Source organism: Cebidichthys violaceus, unplaced genomic scaffold, assembly GCF_023349555.1.
Source record: "Cebidichthys violaceus isolate CVI_PGR_0920_01 unplaced genomic scaffold, fCebVio1.0.p SCAF_11, whole genome shotgun sequence".
NCBI lineage: Eukaryota > Metazoa > Chordata > Actinopteri > Perciformes > Stichaeidae > Cebidichthys > Cebidichthys violaceus.
In genome coordinates this window covers 11,314,477-11,332,705 of record NW_027176274.1, presented here as the reverse complement: position 1 = coordinate 11,332,705, position 18,229 = coordinate 11,314,477, and the positions used below count along the sequence as shown (strand labels likewise).

Genomic DNA, 18,229 nt, shown 5'->3' with positions numbered 1-18,229 from the left:
TGTGGGTTTCTGCTGTCTGATCTCCTTAATGATGTTGTGCGTTATTTAATACACACACAGATATGCAGGCAGTGATGCATTAAGCCGGCATGTCAGAATGTATGGCCATTAACTGCAGCCGTGAAGCGTTTTTATTTCAAAGGCTATTTTGCCTGCACATTGTTAGACTTCAAAGTTAAAGCTGAAAGTGATATTACAGTCAACTCTGCTGAAAAGAATCACATTCAAATGTTAATGCAAATTATATAGCAATGCACGTGTCGCTTTTTGTTGTTGTTGCTTTGCATACTCAAATATTATGGTAGAGTTGTACCTTTTGTAGTTGTGAGCATGATTGGAAAGGTGTCATAGATTAGGAAATATGTGTTTTACAGTGTGGATATTTTTTTCTAAAGTGAATGCTAAAATACTGTATCAAAATAATAAAATATTCTGAATGAATCCTGTGATGGAAGAAGTAATGCTCAAGGGAGACATCTGCTGGTGGATCTTTTTCTCAAACTTGCATGAACTACAGCTCGTCTGAATCATCAATGAAGCTTTAAGTGCTTTTGTGTAGAGCATAATTCATGATCTGCAAATGGCTCCTTAATGTGCTCATGTTTATCTGTTTTAGGGAGGGACGCTCCAATGCTCACATAAAAGGAGACTACCAGCGCATTGGAGATGTCATGCTGAAGAACCTTCAAGGCTTGAAGGTGAGGCACCACTCTTGCACATCTGTAATTACAGTAATGAATTGATACTCATTTATGTGTGCCATATTCCAACTTAATCCATAGCCCCTGACAGCAAACCTGCATAAACAGTCTGAAGTTCTGCTGGAACTGGAGAAGGCATGCAGGGCATCCCGCAGGTTGGAGGGTCTCTGCAGGGACTTTGAGCTGCAAAAGGTCTGCTACGTCCCCCTCAACGTCTTCATTCTGCGGCCTCTGCACCGCCTCAGTCACTACAAGCAGATCCTGGAGCGCCTGTGCAAACATTATCCAGCTACCCATGTGGATTTCAGGGACTGCAGAGGTACTACGCTCAGGCCAGTGTTCAAAGAGGCACATTTAGGTCTTCTGGTGCTGTAGAATAATCTCAACAGTCTATCTCCAATAATCTCTTGCCCCTGGTTGGTCTGCAGCTGCTCTGGCAGATGTGTCCGAGGTGGTGGAGCAGCTCCAGGGAAGCCTTGTCAAGATGGAGAACTTCCAGAAGCTTCTGGAGCTGAAGAAGGATTTGATTGGCGTTGACAATCTTGTTGTTCCTGGTCGGGTGAGTTTAAGGCTTGGAAGAATGGACTGGCAAAGCTTTTAAATTCTCTACAAACACCATGTATAGTATGTGTCTAAATAATATATGCATGCCTTTTTCGTGTCCTCTTTCTCAGGAGTTCATCAGGTTAGGCTGCCTCAGCAAACTGTCTGGAAAAGGCCTACAGCAACGAATGTTTTTCCTGGTAACACCCACTTTCTTTTTGGATCAGGTCATGTCACTAATCAAATTATTTAGTGGAGGGATCTCACCCTTTCCAGCTATACATCACTCAGATGGTGTTGGCAGATGTCCTACAACTACTAAAGTTAATTTAGAGAAGGAATACCACATGTTGCTCAGAACATTAGAAAATGTAGAAGTGTGCATGTGTGGTGGAGCCTTGTGGTGGGCTGTTGAACAATTTATATTCAATCTTTTCTTTGTGGTTGTTATGACAAGTGGTTTGCATGATACACATTCAGTTTAGTAATTTTAAACAAAAGACAACCTCAATGGTATTTAGTTTGAAAGAGTGTTAGTTTACTTTTCTCTTTCTCTCTCCCTGCCTCTCTAAATAGTTCAACGACGTCATTTTGTACACGAGTCGAGGGATGATGGCGACCAATCAGTTCAAAGTGCACGGCCAGCTGCTGCTCCATGGCATGACAGTAAGTGCTGTTTCTCTCAATTGAACACAAAGTGCGTCAAACGGCTGTCACCAGTTTGTCATTACTGAAGATAAGCCACCTCAGCGGAACAGCTGAACTGCAGCTCTTTCAACGTCTTCCCCCACCCCATCCCACCCCAACACACACACACACACACACACACACACACACACACACACACACACACACACACACACACACACACACTATCAGGACAACTACACGTCCTTCTCTCTCACTTCCTTTTCAACATCCCTCCCTTCGTCTCTCTTTTTCTGTCTATTTTGGTCTTCGCTGTCCTAGATACCGCTGCTCTCTAATGTTTTTTTTCTGTGTTCTTATTCCAGATCAGAGAGAGTGAAGATGAGTGGGGTGTGCCTCACGCCTTCACGTTGGTTGGACAGCAGCAGTCTGTGGTGGTGGCAGCAAGGTAAGAACAGCTGTCTTAAGCGCACAGACACCTTGTACCTGGACCTAAAATTAACCCAAAGCGAAGTGTGGCCTGTCTTCTTCTGGATTGTTGGGATTTTGGTGTGGAGACATCTGAGAATCGTTTCATGAAATCTCGTAAGATGCAGTTAAGATCTCAAAAATAAGACTTGACAGACATGTAGAAAAACAAAGACATACACATTATCAGCAACTGCGTAATTTCCACCTAGAATCTTTTTTATTTTATTTTTAAATTTTTTCTCACTTTACAGTTTAGGTTTAATGTCACTAACGAAAATCTCTGTAAATAAAGTCTTTTTGTCCAGGTGTCGTCCTCCAGACAAAAAGACCTGATCAAAATGTTGATACTCTCATCAAGGCTGCTTCCATGTAGTCACCTTGAGTTTACAGCAATAAAGCTTCTCTGCACATTTTTTATAATTTATTTTTCACATATGCAGCATTGCTGTTTCCAACATTAACAAGTTATGATATAGAAGTTTTGTAATCATAGTTTTAATTACAGAAAAACAAAAATTAAAAAAGGATGTTTTGGGGGTTTAAGATTAGGCGCTAAATAACTGAAAGTGAAAAATTCAATAAATGTATTGATCATATAGTGTGAGTTTCATCTATTATATAATTTCTATCATTCAATCTCGATAACCAATTTAATAATGTGTTATCTGCTAGATTGATATAAATATATATAAATGCTGGAAATACAATTCACATTTTTTCTTTTTTTTTTTCTTGCGCCTTATGTTCTTGATTGTTAACATTGCCACTTTTTTCACTGTGACAAAGACAGAAGATAACTACTCTCCTGTCTTCAATCTAACATTTGTGGAGCCAGTTTCCATGAAAGAGCAGATGGTGTCTTAGTGTCTTTTAAGAAAAATTTGGCAGGACACCTGGACTAACATGGATCCAACTTATGACATTCTTTTTCACTGGACTATTTCTAACCAGCAGGCCTTCTTGCTGGGACTAATAATAGGACATGCTGAGCATTTAATCCGCGTGTGTGTTTTTCACTCTAGTTCACTAATAGAGATGGAGAAGTGGATGGACGACATACAGATGGCGATAGAGACGGCGAAAACCAGCAATGGGCCTTCATCTGACCTTCTGACCAGCAGTCTGATAGACAACAGTAAGTTACTGCATAAACATACAGTTACGTATAAAGGATACAGTGGACACGCATAAACTGTCAGAAAATTCATTTTGAGTAAAAACCCCTCCGACTGAAATCCCAGATACACAAGACTATGTTTAATTTGTGAATAATCTGACATTGTCTGTGCTTTAGTGCCCTTCTCCCCTCATCACCCTACGCATTGTCTAGAAGTAACAACCTCCTGACTTTCCCAGAATGCCCTGAGGACTCCTCGGTGGAGGCGGAGTCTGAGGACGACATAACGGCGTCGCTCACCTCGCTGGAGAGGCCCGCCCCTCACCGTGGTAACACCATGGTGCACGTGTGCTGGCACAGGAACACCAGTGTGTCCATTGTGGACTTTAGCATAGCTGTGGAGGTACCGGCCAAACCTCAGCACTCAACCTCAGACCTGCCTCTCCTCTCCTGCTTCACTGTTTTCTTTCTCTGTGTCTGAGTGTGCTGTATCTTAGTTTGCTTTGGTTATCTCCCAGTGGGAACAGTATCCTCCTGCGTTGCACTCCATCATCCAACTATTTCTTTAAAACATTTTGTATTTGCATTTTTTATTGTGGGCTAATTAACTCAAATCCAGCTCATTATTTTTGTTGTTTATTTTTCAAAATAAATAGTCAAAGTACTGAATATGGGTACAAATTAGATTAGAAAACAAACAATAAAAAGTGAAAATGGCTCTACATTTTTTTCCATTAGAATAAAAAAGATAATAGATAAGAAGTACCTCGTTCCCTTTCTCCATAGTTTTCTTCTTCCTTTCAGTAACTGAGATTTTCTAACCTGTGCTCATTGCAAGCAGATTTAGTTTGTTCTTGCAGAAGTAACATAACTTTTGGTCACATAGGGACATAATATTTATGAGAATGTCTACATTCTGTCATACTCACCACAATGCATTGTGTGTGTCCTTGAGGTCTGAGTACATGTCCTTCCTCATAAAACAGTTGATATTTGAAAGAAATATGTGTAGGATTTAGTGGCATCTAGTGCCGAGGTTGTCGGTTGCAACTAACCGAATCTGAAAATGGCGGGCATTACGAATTTTATCCATTTTGATTAAGCTATTTTTATATTTAGATGTTTATTTTAAGTTGTTTATTTGCTCTTTTTGCAGCTTCAGTGAGGATACTGTTCCCTCTTTTGGCTAACAGTAGCCTGCGTGACATCCTAATCTAAACCCAAACTGTGGCTTTCCTGTGTGGTTCTGTCCTTTTTCTCCTCCCCTGGCACTTGAAACGTCTGATCGTCTATAAATAGAGAGAGAGAGCAGTACGTAGATGTGCCAAACGTCCTCATCTCACACCAACAGAACGGATCCTGTTTTGCCCTGATCTAGTTCTGCTCTTCCTCTGTAGTTGTAACAACGTCCTCTTCACAGCTTTGCCTGGACACACTGTCGTCGGCCTTCATGTTTATCCCTGCCACTGCATGCCTGTGTTTCACCTACTTAGTCTCTGTGTTTCTGTCCTTCCCTCCCTGTCTGTTTTCTCTCTCTCTCTCTCTCTCTCTCTCTCTCTCTCTCTCTCTCTCTCTCTCTCTCTCTGTCTCTGTCTCTCTCTCTCTTTTCCACATGCGTCTGTGCGTTCCTCCGTGGTAGAGGAACCTAGTCCAGTCAGTGAGAATAAGGCCCCCCTGGTGGGGCCCCCCAGTGGCCAGGGACCAGTGCCTCTGTCTGTTATCTGCTGGTACCGTGTTCAGAGCCTCTCCTTTAGTGAATCCTGCAGGAGTCTAGAGGTAAAGGAGCCAGGCAGACAGAAGAGGCCCTCCGTATGTGTTTACTTGAACTTCACCATAGGGAGAAAAGTTCTTCAGTGTTTTCCAGATCGGTGACACATAATTGATTTTACTGAAACTTGATTCAAGATCTGAAATGAAACGCACGATAGAAAAACTATGATCATTAAACATAATCTAACAGAAGGGCCAAAAATGTTTGCATATTGTTAGTCCCTGTTTTATAGTTACTTTATCTTTTAAACTATTAAATAATAAATACATCAAAGTTACCTAACAACAGTAGATTTACAGTTTACCGAATGCAGAAGTGCACATATCATAGAGGACCAAGACCAACAATATGTGCATTACAATACCCATACTACCATACTATTTAGTATGCCAAAAAAAGATTGAGTATGTCTCAATACATAGTATGTCAAAGGCAGTATCCCAAAAATACCAGGATGTTCTACTGCATCTAGTCACATTTTGCAGTATGCAAACCAGCATGCTTTTCTGGCTTCCATACACATCACAACAACAGTGTGATGTGTATGGAACTTATTAAAATCAAACAACAGTGCACATGTTCATTGTAATGAAGGAACATTGCAACAGTGTGGCTCATAAATGTGTTTTTAATAGTTTTTGAACAATAATGGAGGTCTATGGCACATAGGAATAAGCTATATCAGGCTTTTGGTTTTGGGCTTTTTATAGCTATTTGTAAACAATAAGAAAAATATAGAATATCACCAGATATATCCTTTAATTGTATTAATCCTTCTACATTTTAGTCTAAAATCTAAGAACTGTAGATTATCAGTGGTATTATAATGTGTATGAATTTATATCCTTTTAGATGTAAAACTTGTTGCTTTTGTCTTTATAGAATCAACTGTCTGGAAACTTACTGCGGAAGTTCAAGAACAGCAACGGCTGGCAGAAGCTCTGGGTGGTCTTCACCAACTTCAGCCTGTTTTTCTACAAGTCTCACCAGGTGATGAACATTTGCTCTCAGCTTTGTTTGTCCAGTGAACACATCTCATCTCAGCCTCGCCCACGTTCATTCCCCCCTCACTCTGTTGTGTTTACTCTCCTCTGGGCTTAAAGGCATCACATCTCTGTGTAGAATGTCAAATCGTTGTGCCATGATCGAGGTTTACAGGCTTTCCCATGCAGGTTTTTTTTTTCCACACTGAAACTTTTTGTTGGCTGTTTACATTTTCACAGATAGATAGATAGATATATAGATAGATAGATAGATAGATAGATACTTTCTTTATTCATCCCCTGGGGGAAATTAGTTTGTTGCAGCAGCAAAGGAAGTTACAGAGTAAACATAAAAATATTAAGTATGAAAAAATGCTCAATATATACAATACAATAAAATAACAGAGCAGAACATATTAAATTTAAGAAAATCAAATAATAAAGAAAATGCAAAAAATGCACAGTATATACAGTTAAATAGAATGGTATTAAATGAACTAACTAGGTAAACTAAACGGTAGTTAGAATGGAATGGTAGAACAAGTTTGATTTTCAGTCACAAAATAACACGTAATCAATACAAAACCAATTTTACACTTTAAAAAAACGTTATAGACAGAACTAATTATCAAGAACCAATGAATCCTTTGTTTGATTAAAGGTTCTAAAATTCAAAGACTAAGTAGCTTTTAAAATGACAGAAATCATGTATAAGGCCCAAAACAAATAACTACCTAAAAGTATTGTGAAGTAGTTCAAAATATGAGAAAGTCAGCATGACGTTAGATAAATAGCCATGTTAAAGAAATACAAAGTTAAGTACTGATATAAAAGATCATTATACTGTATTTCTGTTAAAGGGCATGAGTGACAGTTGAAGTTAGCAACTGAACCTGTTTAGCAATATCTTTGTAATATTTAAAATCAAATGCATATGGAAATATTTGATAAAGAAATTTAAAGATGTATGATCAAAATGACATGTTAGTATGTAGGTATTTGGGTTTGTGTAAAATGTTGACTGATGTTACTAAACTGTCATGTACTGTACTAAACTACAACTTTGAGGTACTCGTACTTAGGGATCTTTATTCCATAATACTTAATACTTATATTCCTCTACAATTCTGAGAAAAACATTGTGCTTTTTACTACATTTATCAGACAGTTGTAGTTACTGGTTACTTTACAGATTTTACAAATTTATAGAATGTAATTTTAAAGATTAGACCAGTGGTTCCCAACCTTTTTGACTTATGACCACTTTGTAATAAATCAATGTATAGCTGGAGACACATTCCAAAAAATGAAAACAAATTCATGTTGCAAAACCTCATGACAGCTCAGATTTATCTTGTGACCCTCTGAGGGGGCCCGATCCTCAGGTTGGAAACCACTAGCTAACTGTAAATATAGTAGTTAAAACCAGCTCCACTTCTACCATCTACAACTGTTTAATGCTTCTTACATATTGATGGATTAATCTAATACGGGGCAAATTTCAAGAGCGATTACTTTCACTTTTGAATCTTTTGCTGATAATCTGTATTTTTACTTAAATTGTAAATTGTTTTGAAGGCATTACTTTTACTTGTATTAGAGTACTTTGTTTGTATTTTGTCATTTTTACTAGGTAAAGGATACTTCTTCCACCACTGAATATGTTGTATGGTTCTCTGCTGTACCATTTTGTTGGAAGCAATTGCCTTTGTATTTGTTTTTCTTTTAATCCAAATAGTTTGTGTAATTATTAACAGACCAAAATAAGTGTTAATTCTAATTCAATGTCACGTTTTGTTCCTCAGGATGATTATCCGTTGGCCAGCCTTCCTCTGCTGGGTTACTCAGTCACCATCCCCTCAGAGTCTGAAAACATCCACAAGGAATATGTCTTCAAACTGCATTTTAAGTCCCACGTCTACTATTTCAGATCGGAGAGTGAATACACTTTTGAGAGGTACAGTGTAATCATTCAGATGCACAATTACTTGATGTATTTGCAGTTTTGTTGAGTCCTGGTGATCAGAGGGCTGATTAAAAAGCTTTCTTCTGCCCGCAGGTGGATGGAGGTCATCCGCAGTGTCACAGTCCCCTCCAGCAGCGCTCGTGTCCTATACAGCAAAGAGTCCCATTTTCACTGAGTTGGCTCATCTTGTTTCCACACACCCGTCTCCTTCAGGTGGCATCAGTCCTTCCTGTCCCCCCCAAGACTCTTTGCTTTTATTTTCTACACATATCTGGGACATTTGTACATGTATCCATGCACATTTGGTGCTTTTTAATGCTTTAATGGTGACATGTCCGCTGGTTTAGACTGCATCAGAGACTGCATTTTTTGGCATTTTTACTCTCAACTCTGAAACCTCTTTTTAAGGATGTCATTTTATACTGTTTTCTAATGGTCTGAACTACTTCCTATCTTTCTGGTTTTACATTTTGTCATTGGTTGTTTTTACAGCAGGAACATGTTGATATAGATATTCAGCATTCTTTCTTAGATGGTTAAACTATCACTGCATTGTCATAACGTTTTTGTCTACTCTCTCATCTTATTGAAAACTGCTGCTTTGAAAATGTCCTGCAACTTCAGTGCCAAACTGGTTTATATCAATGTCCTGGACTTTTAAAATGTTGTTACATTGGGGATGAGGAGTGTCTCCTTATACTGAATACCATGACATTTTAAATCATGTTAAAACAGGCCACCCTTTAACTGTCAATGCTCTATTCAAAACTGGCCCAGCACAATGTGTTCTTGTTAAAAACATAAGTGATGAAAATATGAAATTATTTTGTTGTGTTATTAGCATTACCCTAGGATTGATCACAATGTGGCCAGGGGTAGCTGCCATCACAGATTAATGCCATTTCAATTCAAATTAATATTATATCTGCGGATCTTTATTATATGAATACGTCTCAGACAGTTTTGCTTTTTTTTATGAAATAAAGTTCCCCTTCAGCTGTATGAGAAAGTGTGAGACTTGTTCACAATCATGGTGTTATGAAGGTGGGTGTCATTGAAAGCTTTATGTGTAAAACAAAATAGAAACTTTCAGTTCCAAGCGCCCTTGCCCTCACTGAACTAGGCTGCCTCCTGTATACAGATACCAGATCTTTTCATGGGTCTGAATGAACGGAAATATGCATTTGACAGGGTTTTGCAGTAAAGCAAGTGAAATGGAAAACCTCAGTTCTGCTTACAATTGCAGCTGGGTTTTTTTCTTTTCTTTTCTTTCAGACAACTGAGAGTTCTTTGGAAATGAAAGCAATAAAAAAAAAAACATATTCAAACTTAGATTTGTGTTATTTGTGTTTTTGTTGAAGGTCAAGAGGCTGGAGTGATGTTTTCTCTAGGAAAACATCAGTGCATGTACAGCAAGGCAGCTCTTCCATGTGTTTACTGCTGCGACCTATAGATGGCATCATTGATTAAGACTCTCAGTTCGTTCAAGTCATAACCACAGTGCCTGTAAATGGTAAATGTCTGTCACATTCTTTATATTAATGTATAGTAAATACAAGCAATAGAAAGCCTTGTTTTTTTTGCGCAGCGACTGTAATCTTTCTAAAATATTTAATATCATTTTATTTAATTTCTTCTTAATTTAGCTCTGTATGACAACATGGAAGTCAGTGCATAAAAAATATGATATAATTTGCTAATATCTAACCAGATTACATAGATAATAGTCTTGTTTCTCAGTTTCATTTTAGACGGTCTGAAAGTCATGTTTAATAAATCAATAAATATTCAAAGAAACTGTTTTATAATTAAAATACTTTCCCCATTTAATATCAGGAAGGTATGTGCTATAGCATCAAAGCACAGTTTTGGTGTTAAATCTTAACTTAACATGCAAGAAAATAGTTAATAAATACTGATCTCTTGTTATAACACAGTATCACTGTGTCAGTATAACTTCTATCTGGTTATTCTTTGAAAGTGTGTTCCAGTGTAGTTCAGTACAATATGTTTTAAAGTTTTACAAGGGACAAATGTAGTAACACTCTAGGAACATGCTGCCCACAGTTGTGATTTTTGTGGTGGTGGGAAACTATTGGTTCAGGCATTTACACTGTGTAAGAGCTTGCAGTCCAAAGTCCAGGCCCAGCAGCTCACACACAGCCCGGAGTGGGCAGGCCTTTAAACCGGTAAGGGGCGGAGTGCGCTGAGGAGGCAACCAGATTATACACCTCCTGTCTGGCGATGGACGGCCAATGAGACACTTCTCAAGAGGATTCTTTATTATGACAACAATAAATCCGATGGAAGAAGAGAGAGCAGCACAGACACAATGCAGCGCGCGTTGACTTTTAAGAGCAAAGAAGTATGAGATCGAGAAGTGCGAGTGACTCAGCAGCCACACCACAACATGACCAAGCTTCACGCTCGTGGTGTTCACTGACGGGGATCATCGGAGAAACGGACTCACCAGTGATGCTATCCCTCTAAACCTCGCCCGTATAACTCGTGGATTGAACGGTCATTGATACAAAGTGGTGCGCAACGATGGCTACTGCAGCGCATCCGGAGACCAGGAGATTTACGCGAGGTCTGGGTAAACCTGGCACCGCGGCTGAACTCAGGCAAAGTGTCTCTGAGGTGGTGAGGACGTCCGTGCTAGTTGTAAGTAGACCACACACCTTAATACCCCTCCTCCTCCTCCACCTTAACACCACCGCGGTCATTGTCCTCATGCCTGGTTAAACCTCTGTGAACCTGAGAATGACCTGCTTTTACTAATACTTTCAGCAAAAACTGCTGACTTTAGATCAGCTGGGTGGGAGCACATGTGGGCTTTCTGGGGGAAAAGTATGGCATGTGTGAAAGAGAGTGATTTGGAGTGAATGAATGAAGGTGTGTGACTGGCAGAGTGATATATAAAAAGGGGTGGTTTGCACATTATTTTACTTGCCATGTATAGAGGACATTTAATGCTTTTGTGTGCATTGCTTAATTGCCACAACGTTTTTCACGTCCTTCACGTTCATCCTCACCCAGCTGACTTTAGACCAGCTGGGTGGGGTTAAGAACTAAAGGTCATATTATGAAGTGTGAAGAGAGAGGGAGAGATTGATTGGAAGTGAACAAATGGAGATGTTTTGTAAAATTTTAGGTAAACTATCACATACACTGTATAGCCCAATACAACTATCTCTATTGCTTACATTTTACTGTGCATTAACTTTACTTTGTGCACTGTTGTTGAAAAACTTCACTTTCAGACACACTTGTTTCATTTATTCTAAGTGTCTTAGTTCCTGGAAAGTCTGTAAGGAATCAGTGCCCGGTCAAGGTGTTTTGTACTTGGTGTCATTGAGGGCATCAGTTTCGTTGAGATGACATAATGCCTCGTCTCAAGTGAAAGCATGTGGCTTCAATTTCATGCTTCAGACACATATAAAGTGTCCAGTGACAGTGAGATAATGCTGAATTTGACCGTCCACTTTTGGAACATCTGGACAACGAGGACCTGCAGTATAGGCTACCTCCTCAGTATCAGTTTTCCACAGAGCTCAGGAAGAAAAAGGAGTCGGCCCTTTTGTTGTATCCGAGCGTGTTAGGTGTTTGGTGCTCCTACTGATTGTTCCAGCTTTCCTGAAAGAAGTTGCTAGGTAACTGAAACGGACACCGTCCAGGCTCTCCGTCAGGGAAATGGAATCCTGAGTCAGGATCCCAGACATCCAACCACACCTTCGTATTATTTATTCATTCTTACGCTGGTGCACTGCCAGAGACGCCGCAGGGAGGAGACCAGAAATGGATATAAGTATGCATGTTGGGAAATCAACATGTTTAAAGTGGGCTTAACTAACTTGAGGAATCTCTCATTGGACTTTTGTTTATTGTGTTAGTATCAGCTTCCAGCAGTTCATTTGTTGATAAACTTATCTGCAGATATGTGCAGGGGCAGGTGAAGAAACATTTGACTTTGTGGTAACTTTGCATCTCTTTGTAGTTGTTTTGTGTCTCTTTGCAGTGTTTGATTTGAGTCTGTACTCGGTAGGCCTATTCTGTAATCCTTAACATACCAAATACCTGTCTACTTGTGACTCAGGTTGTGGGCACGTCTGATTTCGGGGGGGGGGGGGGGGGGGGGGGTGCTGCCACGCCTCAGGCCCTGTCTCTGGATATGTGAGCTGAAGAAGTGAACATATGGCTGTGTTGTTCAGTTGAGTGGGACAAGAATGTGACTGTACACGAGACCGCTGTCCACGCAACTCGTAATTAATTCCTCCATGAAACATGTAAATACCTCAGCAGGAATATAGAGGGATCTGTGCCAGGGATATAAAGAGGGGATTGTAGCTGTTATCACCCATTCTGATTGCTGTTTCAGCTTGGAACACACATTTTTCTGTCCTTTTTAAACTCCCAGAAACACATAATTTAGATTATAAAATACAGTCTAGTACATACATGCCTACTGGTCAAGTGCACTGAGCTGCTCTCTTTCTTTCCCAACAATTTGTGAAGGCACACACTTGCTAGAGCCTCTTTGTTTATTGTTGGAGTGGAGAGCAGAGAGACTTGTAATAGGCCAGAGCTCTCAGCTGAGCCATCCCTCTGTTTCTCCACACTTTAGGCATGCTGGGAACACTATTGGCTCCATGATGGCTGTCATCAGCTTTGAATTTGTTGTGCTGGTGATTCACCTCGATACAACACAGGATGCTTCCAATCCAACTTTGCTTTGCGTAGAATTAAAACCAATTATGTGTAAGTGTGTGCAGAGTTTTGTTATGCGTTTTGTCTACAGCACTGAACAGCATGTAAATGTCATTAATGTATCGGCTGATGGGTATATAACGAATCAATGGTAGTTGGAAATGTTTAGTTAGTGCATGCAGGGTATGAAACAGCTGGGGGGGGGATTGTAATCAATAGTCCTAACTGCCTACCACCTAATGGTGATATACTCAGGTCCTCAGTGTTCCTGCGATGTGCCTGACCAAAGGGAGCTGTAAGCCAGATGGGTGTCATTATGTAGGAGTGATGCCATTAGCCGCCCATGGCCGGTACACACAACTGACTCACTGTGAAACAATAAGGGAAAGTGGAGGTCTCACATGTGCTGCAGAAAAGAACATTAGCATATTGACAACATGGACAACTATAAACAGATCACACATGTTGCTGCTTAACCTCGCTGTTTAGACATTAAAGCTTGTTGGAAAAAGTCCCATTTTCAAGCTAAATTGGTTTGAGGCCTTTCGGGGGTATTTGTGCTTGTCAAAATGGCCAATGGAATATTTAGATGCTTCTTAAACAGTTTGGCAGACTTGTTAGCTCAAGTCAAACATTTCCAGTCATGAGCTCCTGATGCATTGCATAGAAGATGCAGTTTGTGCAGTGATCTCACATTTGGTGAGGTCACTGCACAAACTGTGGTCTCTCCTTCAGCTTCACATGATACAATACTCTCTACGTTCTTCAGCCCGCTTGATCTAATCGCTGGCACCTGCACACCTGTGCTTCTTTGGCTTTTCAAGTTTTTGTAAATTGTCCCAAAATGTGGCAATCCCAGGGTTACCTCGAGTAGGTGGGTGTGTACCAGGGACTTTTTTTTTAAACAGAACGTGTTCCTTCTCTGAGTCACTGAGTTAAAGTCATGTCCTCTCATGCAGTGAAGCCTGATTTGTTAGTCATGCCACTCACCAAATATGTGCTTAGTAGATTGACCCTAGATCTGCCAAAACTGCAAGAAAAAAAACGTCTCAGCTTTCTTGTGCGTTGGGAGCAGACGCTGCTGGCTGTCACATATGCTGCCAGTTAGAAAATGGCTGGGCTGTAAGTGTTGTGTGAGGCCTAAGCAGCTTGACCTCCCTCTGTATTCCTCTGTCTATCACTATTAGGCCTGTTGGTATCACTCTAAAAGGGTGCATAAGCTGCCTCTGTTACTGTAATAGTAAATGGTACTCTAGAAGAACAACCCCAGGGGGGTAGAGATGGGAGAGCTGAGGAGTTCTCTGAATGGGTCAATAATACATGAGGCTGCTCTAGTAACCAATGGACCCATTGAGAGACGGTCTTTCTAATATGCTGTGGATTAGACAAGCCCAGAACGTTCATACCGTTTGGTACAAAATTCCACAAAACATATAAAACTTGTTTGACTTCAATATGTATGAACCACGAAGCCTTTCACTGCCTCACAGTTCAGAACATTAAACAATAAAGTCGTTTTTATGTTACATAACAACCAACAAGAGTTTGTCAAACTTGTTTTACACAATCATCTGTTGACAAATGTTGCCCTCCGAAATTTGTTTTCCTGAACAGCCGTAAGCACTCAGTTGCCATTTTGTTAGGCACACCTAGCAAAAGCTATGCAGTCTAATACAACAGGTTATAATGGTTTTGATTCAACTCCTTTTGGAGGCTTGATGCTGTTGAATTGTGTTGTGTTATACTGAAAGGTAAACTATATAACAACTGACAGGTGGATGGGGTAACATGGCTACAGTCCCCTCTTGTCATCTAAAGAGACATGACGGAAAAGCAATCAAGGCCCACTGCTTTTCCACCTGTCAGCTGTTATATAGTCTAGTAAATATGCGCTATTGTTCAGTCTCCTATTGTTTCTCGTTTTCAAGTTAATACTGTAAATGTGTACAGTTACTGGAATGGAAACATTTAAACTCCACCAGATATAAGCGGTTCTGCATGGCCTGTAGAGCGAAAGGCCTCAAGGAAAGTGAGAAATAAAACACAAACATCAAACTCACTATAGCATTTGTCAGTTTGTCAGTTGTGATTATATCATCAACCAGATTTGCCACTCAGGGCTCTTGCAGTCAGAGTGGGAAGCTTGAGAGAATTCCTCAACTGAGCACACAAAGGTTGAGATAATATAGAGCACTTTGTCAAAAACTGAAAGGATTTCCTTCATCCAGCCTTGACTGCCTCTGGTTAGTCCACATCAAGCACTGCAGTAGCCAACTCAAGTGATCCTATGGCCAGACAGTGCAAATTATTAAATATCATGAAAATGAATTGCACTTGGTTTATCTCTTTGGGACAGCTGAACATTTTTATTTGTATTTTTTACAAACCCCTCATTGTGCCAGAATGTATTGTAACCACACGTCAAAATAAGTGTTAAATATGAATTTTGAGCCAAGACAGTATCCCAAGATTTGGTTTGTGGTCACATAACAAGATTATTTGACAATTTCCTGGCTCAGCGTGGGAAATGAGTAACTACTATTTCCCAACAAAAATCAGCGGACTATGCAATTTGCCATCCATTGATTTTGTCGTACACAGGCACCCATGTGTACCTATTTCATGGTTCTTACATAATTGTTTCATTTTATATCGGCATTTTTCTCAAAACAGAAGAAAGATCATTGTCACCATTGCTACCACCAAGACTCCAAAATGTTTCCATCCTGCCTGCCTGCACAGGAAGTGCCCGTGACTTCCTGTCCTTCATCTTCTTGTGGGAGAGGCAGAAGTCTGTCGTTTGCTAGATAGAGCAAGTTTCCTGTGGCTGTATTTGGGCTGACCAGAAGTTTTAGGCAGGGCTCGCTGTTACACCGCCCACTCTGTCTGAGTGTTCTGGCTGATAGAGCAGGGCTGTTTTGGAGGAGGTTACCATAACAGAGAGGCAGCCTGCAGAAGAGCCTGGCCAGTGGGTGTTTTCCTGTTAACAAGTGCATGACACTCTGGGATTTGTTTTACACTCACCTCCTGAGAACATATGCACTCCTCTAATCCAACAGTATTCATAATTCATAAATCAAGGCTTGTTGCTGAAGTGAAGATTGTTTTGAAGGCAGGAATCTTTCTCTCTGACAATTTGTTTAGTTGTCCTCCTCTCTTCTCCATCCAAATGGATGATAGTGAGGATTAATAGAGCTGCTGGGTGGTCGATATTATGGAAGCCTTTAACGCTGCTTTGTAACCGTCTAAATCCCTCCATACATTTACAACACATCAATCTGAATCAAACTTCCATTCCCATCCTGCTATGGAGCCATGACTGCAGCACATTATCATCAACAGCTTAGCAGTCAAGTGGAGTATTGCTTTGCCTCCATCCTGGAAGCCATTACGGTTGCTATTCTTGAGTCAGCAGGGCACACTATGACGGCAAATCATCAAAACATGATGTGATCATAATTAATCATGCTGTTGTGTTTACAGAACATATAACATGCAGATGTATATACTATGAGCAAGAATTTTGACCCAGTCAAGAATCTGGAGCCAAGGTTAAGGACCACTGTTTGTACATTAACTATTTACCAAGTGAGTTTCCAATCTCAAATGCTGACAAGTAATTTAGGATATATATTGCTGCAATAACGTGTATGCTGCATGTTTTTAACTCCTTTACATACTGTTGGTTAGTTTAATCTACAGCAATGCATCATATTCTATAAGATCGTTTGTTTTTAGTGTCGGTACAGTACATTATTTACGTCTGAGATGTAAGAGTAAAAAGTTAAATATTATAGTACTATATTGTGTAACATAAATGTTAATACAGCAATACATATCCTGAAACATCAGATATAATACATGCGCGCATTGATCTCATTTGTGCTTGTGGATTTTGACATTGATTTGCCTTCATACACACACCTATAGTGCAGCTGTGGAGGACATACTGAGTCACAACCCTCCTTCTGTTTTCTTTTTCCTCTGATTATTATGTGGTTAATCCAGTTTGCCTTCCTCTGTAAACTGATAACTACTCCGGCATCATCGTCTGTGATCTAATAAGGAACTAGATCAGAATGAATGTAATAGAGATATAATTTTACGCGTTCCTCAAAAGACTGTAAAACATGTCTTAGGTATCGTTATGCAGAAAGCCAAATCCATGTAAAAACTGAGTCTTGTTTAACCATGCTTGCTCAGATGGCATGAACAGCGTTGGTCAGTTTCTCCACCAATCTGTACCAGATTGAAATATCTCAACAATTAGATGGAATGCGATGACGTTTTGGTGAACGTGCCATCCAGCATCATCTTCAGGTCAAAGGTTTCTGTGAATAGTGAGTTCAGTTCATGTTTTCAGATGTTGGTATACTATAAAGCTGCCAGCTGCATTGCTACATTGGTCTGAATTTGTTCACCATTACACATTCAATTATTAGTATGTTCATTTTCCGTATCCACATTCTGCCAAGTGTGATTTTGGAGCCGCTAAACCTGGCGAAAAATCAGTGTGTCAATTTGTCAATCTCTGCACTAAAAATAATGTCTTTGCTCTCCGCAATGCTGCACTTTCTATTTATATGTTAAAGACCTGTTAGTCTTGTTTATAGCGGTTGGTTCTATCAAATGCATAAACATCATCCATCTGCATCCATCTTATTTAGAGAACAGCCTTTGAGACGAACCTTATTTTATCGGCCTCTCCTACATCCTAACTTTGAGAGGGAGTGCAGGTCTACATGGTAAAGTCCTCCATAAACCCCAAGCTGCTTCTAACAGGCACATGAATGGCACCATTACAACGGCCCGGCCCACACATGAACGAATGAGAAGTGAAGTGAAGTGAATGAGAGAAATATACATCAAGTGAGAGAGGCCAGCCAGAGTGTTGGCCAACGGCTGAGACTGGTCGAGCCTTAAGCTCCAAAAGCAAAATAATTGCTCTGCACACAAGCTGTTTTAAGGTGCACCGACAGATTAAGCTCATGGGATTAAGCCCTGAAAAGCACTACAGCACTCCTGACGGGAGAGTGAACAACAACACATCCATGTTGGCTGATGGAGAAATGTCTAGAAAGAGCAGACTAATGTCTAGCACATTTCCTTTTAAGTCCTTCTGTGTTTTTTGTGAGGTGCATTTAGTCTCCGAGCCTCCTTGATTTGTCTATAAAAGTAATGTGTACCTCCCATCCTTGACTGCATCTGACCATTAACTTGTAATTGTGGGAACACGGCTGTTACCATGACAGATGAGATTGGAGGGTATCCTGTATGCTAACACTCCTATCCTAACCTTGTCATTATTTTCTTTCCACCCAA

The 18,229-nt window shown here is 40.1% G+C and overlaps 2 protein-coding genes across 7 annotated transcripts in view; both read left to right on the top strand.

The window, feature by feature from the left end:
* The window catches only part of LOC137868181 (FERM, ARHGEF and pleckstrin domain-containing protein 1-like), a 50,109-nt gene extending 40,577 nt beyond the window's left edge, over positions 1-9,532 (top strand). Inside the window, exons 17-27 of one of the 2 annotated variants that reach the window (XM_068704786.1) lie at positions 617-698; positions 783-1,020; positions 1,130-1,260; positions 1,376-1,444; positions 1,821-1,910; positions 2,258-2,340; positions 3,386-3,498; positions 5,120-5,256; positions 6,134-6,241; positions 8,040-8,191; positions 8,294-9,532. In XM_068704786.1, coding sequence (XP_068560887.1) covers positions 617-698; positions 783-1,020; positions 1,130-1,260; positions 1,376-1,444; positions 1,821-1,910; positions 2,258-2,340; positions 3,386-3,498; positions 5,120-5,256; positions 6,134-6,241; positions 8,040-8,191; positions 8,294-8,375 — 1,285 coding nt within the window. In that variant the 3' untranslated portion in view covers positions 8,376-9,532. Of the gene's footprint in view, positions 1-616; positions 699-782; positions 1,021-1,129; positions 1,261-1,375; positions 1,445-1,820; positions 1,911-2,257; positions 2,341-3,385; positions 3,499-3,719; positions 3,884-5,119; positions 5,257-6,133; positions 6,242-8,039; positions 8,192-8,293 lie in introns of both variants that reach the window. The other variant, XM_068704785.1, reaches the window with a different exon arrangement.
* A 919-nt stretch (positions 9,533-10,451) lies between these two features.
* zmp:0000001200 (dedicator of cytokinesis protein 9) overlaps positions 10,452-18,229 on the top strand; it is a 74,193-nt gene continuing 66,415 nt past the window's right edge. For all 5 annotated transcript variants that reach the window (XM_068704782.1, XM_068704778.1, XM_068704781.1 and 2 more), the window contains exon 1: positions 10,452-10,864. In XM_068704782.1, coding sequence (XP_068560883.1) covers positions 10,748-10,864 — 117 coding nt within the window. In that variant the 5' untranslated portion in view covers positions 10,452-10,747. The remainder of the gene's footprint in view (positions 10,865-18,229) is intronic.